Consider the following 12,280-nt stretch of genomic DNA (forward strand, 5'->3'; position numbering starts at 1 on the left):
AACCACCTACCTATCCACCTATCTATCCATCTATATATCTATCCACCTACCTACTACATGCCTATCCACCTACCTAACTTCCTTCCTACCTGTCTGTCTGTCTGTATGTCTGTCTTTTTTTCTGTCTATCTGGCTCTTTGCCTATTAATCACAAATTATCTACTAGAATAAGCAGGCTCAACCATTTTGACAAACATTCAGTGAAGTTTTTTTTCACTTCACCCAAATCCCCACAACACCAGAGTCAAGAAGCCACAGGAAGGAATCACAAAAGACGGCAACGGTGCGAGGGGTTCATGTGCGTGACTGGCGCACATTGGAACGCATCGGCAAACTCGGCGACGTGCCGAAACGCCTTGTCGCACTGCCCGTCGGTGAAGCCCGGAGGTCCGCTGGCCCTCACACAGCGCACGTAACACGCGGCCACGAAGAAGAGCTGCTCTGGGGTCAGGAACTCGAGGCCCCGGACACGCACGTCCGTCGCGGCGTTGCGCGCCCGGAACGCGTACAGAGCAGTCTGTAGAGAGAGGGGCTCCAGGTAAGGCGCGTATGACTTCTGGTCGATCTGCGAGAGGGAGCATTCAAGCCAGAAACTTTGATGAAGCTCGGAATGTTACGGCCGACGTGACGGTGCAGACCACGTACAGTACATACGAGCGCACGAACGACGGCAGGTAAACACGCAAACAGAAGCTGTCTAACAAGAGCGCGTGTGCTGTCTACGTCTTTGTCTTCGTTCGTGTGCGCTGGTACGTGGTGTGCAATGCAACACCAACTAGCCCACCAGTCTGTACTTTTGACATTACGGTAGACAGCTGCTATAACATTTACTGCTCATTTACATGTGATTAAGAGCGCATGTCAGATATTCTCAGATAGAACAGCAGTAGATATCCACCACATTTGTGTGAGCACAATAGCAACAGGAATATCATTGTCATTATTAAAGCAAACCTTTTGTTGTCGTTTACAACACACAAATTAAGCAGCAGTTATCAATAGGTTAAAAACTATGTGAAAAAAAAACTGAAAGCTAAAGAAGCTTGAAGCTTGAAGCCTAATGAAGACAGCTTTCACACAATATTTCGTCCTTAGCAAAACTAAACCGTCAGAATTGTTCCTTTTTGCCTCTAAAGGTTACACCTACCATTTAGCTTTCCATAGCACGCCTTGCTGTAGTCAGGTAAACTAAATTGGTTTTTGAGGAAAGGAAAGAGCGCAGTAGCTGTCTCACATATTACCGTGAACGCGTGAACCGGGCCATAAGGGAAGGGAGGAAGGTGGCAGTAAATGAAAACAAAAAGAGGTGCTGTGGTGGAGCTCCCCAGAATAATTCCGACCACCTGGGGATCTAACGTGCACTGACATTGCAAAGAACAAAAACGCCTTTCCACAGACAAAAAATACATCCTCCCGCCCGCTACACTGTTAATAAAAATACGCCAAACTGGCAGTAAATGGCTTGTCCTCTAGCGCAAACCCAAAAGGAGGTCTTATTTACTCTATATAAATAGAGTACTTTGTTTACTCCCTTATTCAAGCGAGGTATTTAGGAATACCACAGGGTTATCATTTACTACCCACAAAAATGCAGCCCAAAAAATCCGTCTTACTCATTTATCCTCATTCAGCTCAGTCTTAAAGCAGTGCCAGTGGCGGAAACGGGCAGTAGCTGCGGGGACCACCGGCAACCCAACTTGGGGAAACTGCTCGGCCCTAAATTGACCCCGCGGCGCGCGTTCTTTTCGCCGTCTGCAAGCCCAGCGGCGGCGTAGGCGGAGACGGCAGGAGTCGTCTGTTTGCTATACGGGCTTGTCTGGCTTGCTGTGTTCGTAGATAAAGGAGTGTAATATTAGAATCAATAGTTCTAAACTCAAAAGTACTGGCGAAGTAGTTTTCAAGGTCATTTACCACGCTATATTCGACTAAAGATCTGAGCAGAATAAGTTGAAAATGTAAACACCCAAGAAGGTATTTCGTTACGGCAGTGTTTCCTTTCATATTCACTTCTCTAAGGCTTGCCATTTCAAAATAACTGCGGAAAAATGTAGACTCATCAGCTCAATCAAGAGCTCAGCACTAAAATTATGTTCTGTCGAAGTTCCATGTTCATATAACGCAATACAATCTGCTGCAACACACCTCGAAAACCAAACTGAAAAAAGTTGGGAGAATCAGGCCTAAGCGGGGGCTCTAGCGGGATGGCGCCACTAACAAACGAAGGTCAGGCATGGTTAGAGCCCTGGAGACTCCACAAGAACAGGTCAATTACATAGTTTAGTGTAGCCGAAAACGGCGACAAGCCGACAATCTTGTACTGCGACAGGCGCCCGTGAATGAGCAGTAGTGAGTAGAGATCCAGTGACGATGGTAACAAAGGGGTCGTCATCGCTTTTCTCAGACGACTAACCATAAGCAGGCGAGACGCTAGTGTGACGTTCCTTGTGTGTGCTACGAGGGTCCGCGTTCGACGGCGCGGCGTAGACGGAGCCCCCAGTGGCGGCAAAAGCACTCAAGTGAAAGCAATTCAGCTGGAAGAGAGGAGATCGGCGACAGCCGGTCTCGTTTTGGAAGCAGCCAGCACACATGTTTCTACTGTACATGGCTGCAAGCAACTTGAGTGGGATTGCTTTCGGGCCTGCCGCCATGGACCGCATGGAGAAGACCCAGGTGACAGCTGCGTCCAATTACCGAGCCATACTCGTTGAGAGTGAACGACCAAAACGAAGGGGTTTAAGCACAACTGGACCCCCTTTCCATAGTGTCGGCACGTGTCGAACGCCGCCGCCGCCGCCGCGGGGAGACGGGCGTTATCTTCCCCAATCGCCGCGACCGTGCCGGGGACAAAGGGCCTCGTTTCGGTGGGCCTGGCCCCGTGACAAGACGGCGGGCATCATCACCAACACTCCCGAGCACTTCCTAGGACAAGGGACCACTTTCCCGGCCTTTTAGTGACCTCGCGTTCCGGCCTTGAGTGGCGAGTGTCATTTGATGGAGAACGGAGGTCGGTGACCCGCGGGAACCGTCAGCGGGCCAGAGACCGTCTACCACAGCCGACGCTACCTCGACGACAATCTTCTTTCCCTCGGACTCAACACGTGACGGGGGCGAGACCATAAGTGCGGTGGTGTGTTTGTGCGCCCAAGTGAAAGCCCTAGGCCCCTCCCACTCCGGCGTGGGCGTCCTCAGCCTAGGGAATGTGGGGAATAAGGATATAAAAATCGACAAGGAGTACGGAAGAAAGAACGCTCAGGACGACATCGTTCGCCAAGGGGGCCTTCAGCGCCGAAGCCCGACGGCGTGCCGCTTCTGCCAGCAACCGGTCGAGCTCAACTCCAAAGCCCCTCCATCGTCCCCATGAAGTCGTCGGCACGTAAGCTCGGACACCCCAGCCTCTGATGTATAATCATAATCTTGTATAATTATTGAATATATCTGTTTGTTTAAACTGAGCCATACGGTGTCTCTTTGCCTCTCCGTCCCGTCTGGACCTGCGCATTATGGGGGGTCGTCACACTGGTGTCAGAAGTGGGGTCTCAAAAGCAAATGTCCTCTGAATGCTGCGACATTCATGACTTCAAAATTGTAATCAAAAGGGAATCACGGGACTGATTGTGGGACTTTTACCCCCATTTGAGAGGCTTGAGGCACCGGAGGGCTTGAGCGAAAATGTCTGTATCTGAGGGAGCTCCCACTCCACAGCCGTCGCTCGGAGCAAGCATGCTGGCATTAGGAAGCGTCATTCCCACGTTTACGGGAGATAAGACAGGGGTTCCAATCTGCGATTTCTTTTCCATGCTAGAAGAGATTGGGAAAATGGGGGGATGGTCCGATGCTGAAATGCTGGAAATGGCGAGGTGTAAGATGGCAGGAGCTGCTCATGATTTTGCATGGCGAGACGAAAAAGTAAAATCCACAAAATCATTTGCGGAATTTAAGAAGCTCGCGTTTGAGCATTTCGACACTGAACCACGTCACGTGCAGGTACAGAGGTTCCGTGACGCCGGACAGATGGTAGGGGAGGACGTGCGAACGTTTGCGTCGCGGCTTCAGCGCCTAGCACGCGATACGTTAAGCAGGGAGGAGGAAGGAGACCAGCTAAAGAAGAAATACGCGGAGGATCTACTTAAAGAGGAAATGAACGCTTTGTTCGTGGCTGGTCTGCAAGACCCCGTGCGCTGGTTCGTGCTCTCGCGCAAGCCGAGCAGTTTCGACCGAGCCGTGGCGGCCGCATTGGATGAGTAACGAAATGGGGCGTTAACAACAGCCGCAGCGAGAGTACGCGTCATAGAGAGAGCGGTGCTCAACCCTGAGGTCGCTTTCTTGACAGAGCGGTTAGATCGCTTAGAACAGCTGCTATCTCAGCAGGTGGAACGCCAGGTTGAAGCGCGCGCTCAACTGCGCCCATTCGCTGGAAACCGGAGACCGCCACAAAGCTACAGGCGCGATATGCGAGATTTTGAAGAAATCGTATGCTTCGCTTGCCAGGGTCGCGGACACATCGCCAGGTTCTGCCAAAACGTGCGCCGTGGGGAGCCACAAAGAGAAGCAGGCGAGACACGCCCTAAGAAAGCCTACAGCGGGGCTCCAGATACCGAGACAAAAAACTAGAGAGTCCTCCCCATCCTGAGGTGCGTGAGGAGGGAGTAGTTGATGATGAGGTGGTGGTGGTTTGTGTGGCCGACGAGGCATGCCCTGTTGTGCGTTGCAAGTTAAATGGTTGTTGCATGGAATTGTTGATAGATACGGGGTCAAAGGTGACATTGCTTAAGGAGAGCAGTTTTAACACGCTTCGAAGGAAGGGAGACCGCGAGGTGTTGGAAGCGTCTGGTGGTATGGCAACCAAATTTGTAGGCATAACGGGGGATCCTCTTGGCATAAGTGGACTCTACCGGTTACACTTCTCTCTCGGCGGAATTGCATTGGAGCACCCCTGCTACGTATGCCCGGACACGGTGTCTCTGCCAAACGGAGTGTCAGGTATATTAGGGCAGGATTTTTTGAGAAAAGGGAAGGTACTAGTCTCATTCTCTGAGGAAGAGGTTAATGCGGGCGGCTCAAAAGTTCCGTTTTTGAACAGGAGAGGGGCTGAGATTCGCATTACCGATATTGACACCCGTCAAACAGTGGGATCATTGGAGAAGGTATATTCGCGGGTTGCCGTCAGGCTGGTCGATGAGGTGGTCGTCCTTCCTTGGTCGGAGCACATTTTGTACGCGTGTGTGCCTTCAGATGTAGAGAGCGGCGCCGTGGGAGTGCTTGAGCCGGTCGACTCTCTCAGCAATGGCCTGAAGGCAGCCGCGTGCCTCGTGACAGTTAATGACGCCCACAGAGTGCCCCTACGAGTGGTTAACTGTAGCCAGCAGCCACTGAGCCTTCCCAAGAACAAAACATTGGCTTTCTTCACCTCTGCGATAGAGAAACGTGAGCCCACCGATACGGAACTCGCAACTGTAGAGCATGCTAGTCCTTCGGCTGCTCCATAGGCGTCGTTCGATCTTTCTCACGTACAATCCAGGGAGAGGGAGGCTCTGGCTGGTTTGCTGAACGACTACTCGGAGGTATTCGCCGCGTCCAACCTGGATTTGGGCTGCTGTGGCGTTATAAAGCACAGGATAGAAACCGGCACTTCATCGCCCGTTTACCAGCGTGCGTACAGGATTCCTTACTCCAAACGTGAGGAGATGGAGCGGCAGGTGCAGGACCTGATTGATCGCGGCATTGTCGAACACTGAATGTCACCCTGGGGAGCACCCGCACTATTGGTGGAAAAGCCAGCTGGCTCGTATCGATTGGTAATGGACTACCGCAAACTAAATGCCGTAACTCGCATCGATCCATACCCCATCCCCAATATACAGGAGACGCTTTCTCAGCTGGGCTATGCCAGGTACTTCACGGTAGTGGACATGGCGGCGGGATTCTGGCAGATAGCAATGGATCTGGCAGATGCCGAGAAAACGGCATTCAACACGCCCTCAGGGCACTATGAATGGAAAAGAATGCCGATGGGTCTGGCCAACAGCCCTGCTGTCTGGCAGAGAACCGCTGATGTTATCCTGGCAGGTCTTCTGGGGAGGCTGTGCTTCGTGTATATGGATGACATAATCATATACAGTGACAGTTTTGAGAACCATTTGCGCCATATTGGGCAGGTTTGAGCAGGGAACAGGGAACCGTGAACAGGGAACCGTCAGCGGGCCAGAGACCGTCTACCACAGCCGACGCTACCTCGACGACAACCTTCTTTCCCTCGGACACAACACGTGACGGGGGCGAGACCATAAGTGCGGTGGTGTGTTTGTGCGCCCAAGTGAAAGCCCTAGGCCCCTCCCATTCCGGCGTGGGCGTCCTCAACCTAGGGAATGTGGGGAATTAGAAGGAAATAAAAATCGACAAGGAGTACGGAAGAAAGAACGCTCAGGACGACATCGTTCGCCAAGGGGGCCTTCAGCGCCGAAGCCCGACGGCGTGCAGCTTCTGCCAGCAACCGTTCGAGCTCAACTCCGGAGCCCCTCCATCGTCCCCATGAAGTCGTCGGCACGTAAGCTCGGACACCCCAGCCTCTGATGTATAATCATAATCATGTATAATTATTGAATATATCTGTTTGTTTAAACTGAGCCATACGTTGTCTCTTTGCCTCTCCGTCCCGTGTGGACCTGCGCATTATGGGGCGTCGTCACACTAGGTGGCGGGGCGGATGGCGCAAATTTTTTTTTACTCCTTTTGGGACTTGGGAGCATTGAGACCAAGAAACTTTTAGAAATGGGAGTTTTAAGGCGGAGAATCTTCCTTTATATCTTTTTATTGAGTGGGACATTGAACTAGCTAATTTAGCACATTTTTGCACCGTATTGATGGAGCAAATATTTCTGCACAGGAATTTAAAGGAAGGCGCCAACCATTTAAACTTTCATTTGGGCTGTTTCTTGTTACAGTGTACGATCGAGTTTGCAGCCAGGCTCTCCACTCAGCACATAATATGTGGCAAATACAACGCGACATACTCGACCCGGGCCCCATCCGAGCCACACGGACTATTCTTGTCCTCGACGTTAGTAAAGCGTATTGACAGCGTATCACACGCCTCCATTTTGACAAATCTAGCTGAGATGAATGTAAGCACTCGTACCTGCAATTATATTGCAGACTTCCTACCCAACCGCACCGCTGATCTCCACATTAGAGAACTCAGCAGTGAGAAGATCAGCCTGGGAGCCATAAGAACCCCACAAGGCGCTGTCCTCTCCCCTTTCCTCTCAAGAGGTCTTACCCCCTTTTGAACGCCATAACTCACTCAAAACACTCCACTTGCACCGACGATATCACTCTCTGGACCAACTCTGGCTCAGACGGGGAGATCCAGAGCTGCCTCCAGAGACCCACTGACACCGTCCAGGCGAAGGTCCTCAGATGCTTCCCAAAATCAGAAATCCTTTCCATCCGTGACACGCTAGTGCAGCGCCCGTCCTTGTCGCCTCGTCTCTGTCCTCGTCTGTTCAGCGCTGCTTTTCCAGAAAACCCACGAAGCACACGAGCTCATCACGCTCCACATCGACACCATGCCCCATACCTTCCGTCCAGGCCATTCGTGTCCTGGGCATGCTGGTACAGAACAATACAGATAACTCAGAACCAATACAACGCCTCCGCACCACAGCTCACCAATTAACCAGCCTTATCTCCGCCCCCCCCCCAATCTCCAAGCGCAGTAGAGAATGAAGGAGGACGACCTCTACCGGCTAACACAGGCATTTTACGTCATCAGGATAGTATACTTCTACCCTTACTATCACTATCGCAAAAAGATGACGAGGAAGTAAACAGCATCATCCGCTCGGTGTACAGGGTGTCCCTAGGGTGACCAAATACGGCAGCACACATATCCTCTACCTCTAGAACACTCTCACGGAACTTGTATAGGCACACAAGACCGCCCAATTTCATCGCATTTCCAGAACCAATCACAGGCGTCTCATCCTTGACCGGCTAAACGTCAACGCAATAGGCGATCGCCATATCACAGCCCCCCTCCTCGCAGGCGTACGAAGCCGCCTTGTTGTCAAACCGCTACCCAAGAACATGCTCTCTGGCCGACACGACGCGCGCCGCCAGCACAAAGCCCGCGCATTGGATGATTTCTATCGTGCCCACAAACACGCACAATACGTGTACGCGGCAAGGCAAGACGCAACAACCTATCTGGTCTGTGCAACCACGTCGCAATCTACCCTCGTTGTTGAGTCCCTTTCGCGCTCTCCATAACAACAACAATATACTGATTGGTGTTGGCGTTACTGAGAGGAAGAAGGAAAAGAAAAGAGCACGGGCCTGCCTACTGGCTCAAGCCGAGCCACGCTCGCTGCCGCGTGCTGATAGTAGGAGGGGAAAGGATTGAGAGCAATGAGTGAAAGAAAAGACGCGCTGCGCTAATATGCCCTCGGCCGATCCCGGAGGCAGAACGATACCGGGCCGACCCGTGCCAGAGTGCTTCAAGCCAAGCACTCCGCCATATTCCAAAAATAAGTTTCATATCTTAGGTCCAAGGATCCGCTGCAGATATTAAATCAGGTATCAGGTATGAGGTATCAGGTATATATATGAAGGGAGCGAACAGTGACCGAAACCAAGGTGCATAGGGAAATATTTTTTTATCTGTTGTGCTTATCAGTGGGATATTATAGTACTTAGATTAATACAACCCTTAAAGAAAATTACTTATAAAGTAGCAGAAAAAGAACTATGCCACCGGTAGGATCCGAACCCACAACCTCCGAATATCGCGTCCGGTGCTCTTACGAACTGAGCTACGGCGACGGCTGTCCAAGCTGCTGCTCTCGTGGGTATTTATGTTCATTGGCTGTAAGCGAACCTTGAGAATGTTCAACAGTTGTTTCTTCTGCTGCTTTATAAGTATTTTCTTTGTTGTTGTTGTATGGGGTTTTATGGCGCATAAGCAACTATGGCTATCATGCGCCAAACACAAGGTTAGATGATGCTATGTCAAGTGTACAGAGGTTACATTATAATAGATTTAAAACACTGGCTTTCTTTAGAAACTTACAAACAAGTGAAAATTCGACGAGTGTTTGCTCGCCTAAAAGCAATGCGGGATGAAATGGAATGTGTTCATTGTAAAATACCGTAAAAACTTTTTGTCTAAGTTCTTCGAGATGCGAACAAGAAATTAACATGTGATTTACTGTGAGCTCTTCACCACACATTTCACACACAGGTTTGTCTTTTTTTGTTAATAAGAAGTTATGGGTGATGTGTGTGTGACCTATGCGTAAACGACATAAAATTACTTCGATAAAACGCTCTTTATGGTGGCATGATTTCCATTCTTTTATAATGGGCTTAATGGTATGCAGCTTGTTGTGTCCTTCATTTTCCCAAGAAGCTTGCCACTTGTCTCTTAGTCTGCTATGCACTAACTTCATGTAATCCCTATTAGGCAAATTCACATGTTTTATTTCCATGGTTCTAGTTTGTGCAGCACACATGTCGGCTCTCTCATTGTCCTGAATGCCAACGTGACTGGGAACCCAGCACAATTTTATAACATGTTTTTGTGTTGTGACCTTTACTATATTATGTATGATGCTTCCAATCAGTGGCTCCGTGGCATTTTTAGAGTTTAATGCTGTAAGGACGCTCAGTGAATCTGTATAGATGATGCTGTTTTTGATGTTTTCATTTGTTATTTTCTGCACCGCAACACTAATAGCATAACACTCCGCGGTGAAAACTGTAGCACATGAGGGAAGTCGTACTGCATTTTCATTTTTTCCTTGTATTACTGCGCTTCCTACATGAGCATGAGTTTTTGACCCGTCAGTATAAAATGGAGTGTAATTTCTGTATTTTTCCTGTAGTGCTAGATATTCTTGTATTATCTGGTCGTGTGGTGTACAAGTTTTCCTGAGGCGTGTTAGTGTGACGTCACACACTGTGGGAAGAGTGTACCACGGTGGTAGCGCTTCGCATCTTGGGGCAATATTTTTAATTTCATTTAATATGTTTAGTGCTTGGCATTTTTCTTCGAAGCGCAAGAGCAACGGCTTAATTGCGTGAGGCTTGTTGTTGAAGAGTATTCTGGATGGGCATTTCGTGACGATTGAGTAACAGAGATGTTTGGGGTGAGAAAGGATTTTGAGGATGTATGTACAAGTTAGTGCAGTTCTTCGATCTTCTAAGGAAGGTTCATTCGTTTCCACATACAGACTTGCTATTGGTGAAGTTCTGTAAGCACCAGAAGACAACCTTAAACCAAGATTGTGGATAGGATCTAGTCGTTTTATGTAGGACGGTCTTGCTGAGCCATATACTATGCACCCATAGTCTAACTTAGAGCGAACCAGAGAACGATATATATGTAATAGGCATGCCCTATCAGATCCCCAGCGTTTTCTTGACAGTAGTTTTAGCACATTGAGGGCTTGGGAAGCTTTTTTCTTTAAGGTGTTTATATGTGGCAAGAAAGTGAGCTTTTTATCGAAAGTTATCCCTAGAAATTTATGCTCTTGTTTGACAGGTAATTGGGTTTGGTTTAGATATATTGTGGGGTTGGCCTGTAGGCCTCGTCTCAAAGAGAACAGAACCGCTACTGTTTTCTGAGGGGAAAATCGAAATCCGTTTCTATCTGCCCAGGTAGCCAGTTTATTTATTGTTATTTGTATCTGTCGCTCACAGGTGGGTATGCTGGATGACGTGCATGCTATTTGGAGGTCGTCTACGTAAACAGAGTACATTATGGATTTTGGGATTACTTTTCCTATTGAGTTCATTTTGATGATGAATAAGGTCGTGCTGAGGATGCACCCCTGGGGTACGCCAGTTTCTTGTGTAAAAGTGTTGGAGAAGGTTGCACCTAGGCGGACTCGGAACGTGCGGTTGGTTAGGAAGTCATTCAAACAGCTCAGCATCCTGCCGCGGATACCTAGGTCTGCTAGGTCACGGAGGATACCGAACCTCCACGTGGTATCGTAAGCCTTCTCCATGTCGAAGAAGACCCCGATACAGTGCTGGTTGTGGATGAACGCTTCCCGAACTGTGTTCTCAAAGCGAACGATGTGATCGGTTGTGGAACATGTCTTTTTAAAACCGCACTGGTGTATATCTAAAAGTTGCCGGGACTGAAGTACGAAGGTTAGTCTGATGTTTAGAATGCTTTCGAATGATTTTGCTATACAGCTAGTGAGTGTTATTGGCCTGTAACTGGTGGTAGTAGTTGGTGGCTTGCCAGGTTTTAGGAAGGGTACTATGATTGCTTCTTTCCATGCTTGGGGGATTTCTCCACTCATCCATATTTTATTGAAAAATTTTAGGAGAGCCTCTATGGCAGTCTCAGAGAGGTGAGCAAGCATGGCATAATGTATATTGTCTGGGCCTGGTGCTGTCATTTTACCGGATGTTAGTACTGTGTTTATTTCCTGCATTGTAATAACCTGATTGTAGTCTTCGTGTATGCATGTTCTAAAGGGAAGTTTTTGTTTTTCTACTATTGTTTTGTGCTTTTGAAATGTTTGTGTATAGTTGGATGAGCTTGAAACTGTGGAAAAATGCTCACCCAATATGTTGGCCTGTTCTTCTAATGTTGTTTGAGTACCGGGTGTTGTCAAAAGCGGAAGTGTGAAGGAAGTATGGTCACCAGTGAATTTACGAACTTTGTCCCACATTTTCTTTGATGGTATTGAACTATTTATAGAGGACACATATTTCTGCCAGGAGGTTTTCTCAGCATTCCTGCGCACGTACCGCGATCTCGCCTTGGCCCTTTTAAAAATGAGTAAGTTCTCTGCAGTGGGGTACCGGCGCAAGGTGCCCCATGCTTTATTTTGCTGTTTTTTTGCAAATGTACATTCTTCTGTCCACCATACTTTGTGTTTCTTCTGTACGAGTCCTGTTGTTTGTGGTATAGCGAGTGTTGCAGCAGATATTATGCATGTAGTAAATCTTTCATTAATTTCATCTATGCTGAGGTCTTCAGAAAATTCTTTATCTAGAGTGGCACTTTCTGTAAAAAGTGACCAGTCGGCGAGGTGAAATTTCCAGCGCCGTGGTCTTGTGGGGATGAGTGGAGTGGAAGACGAGAGCCTGATGACAGTGGGTAGGTGATCACTTCCCAGAGGATCATTTAAAACATCCCATTTAAAATCGGTAAAAAGAGACGGTGATGTGAAAGCTAAATCAAGGAAGCTCATTTTTTCTGAGCTTGGGCAACAATATGTGGCCTTTCCTGTGTTTAAAAGACAGACATTATTTGAGAGTAGAA

The 12,280-nt window shown here is 48.6% G+C and overlaps 1 protein-coding gene across 1 annotated transcript in view; it reads right to left on the reverse strand.

Moving 5' to 3' along the window:
• LOC144097584 (endothelin-converting enzyme 1-like) overlaps positions 1–12,280 on the reverse strand; it is a 22,855-nt gene continuing 10,575 nt past the window's right edge. Inside the window, exon 3 of the mRNA XM_077630254.1 lies at positions 1–565. Coding sequence (XP_077486380.1) covers positions 266–565 — 300 coding nt within the window. The 3' untranslated portion in view covers positions 1–265. The remainder of the gene's footprint in view (positions 566–12,280) is intronic.

The sequence above is a fragment of the Amblyomma americanum genome, chromosome 7, assembly GCF_052857255.1.
Source record: "Amblyomma americanum isolate KBUSLIRL-KWMA chromosome 7, ASM5285725v1, whole genome shotgun sequence".
NCBI classification, from domain to species: Eukaryota; Metazoa; Arthropoda; class Arachnida; order Ixodida; family Ixodidae; genus Amblyomma; species Amblyomma americanum.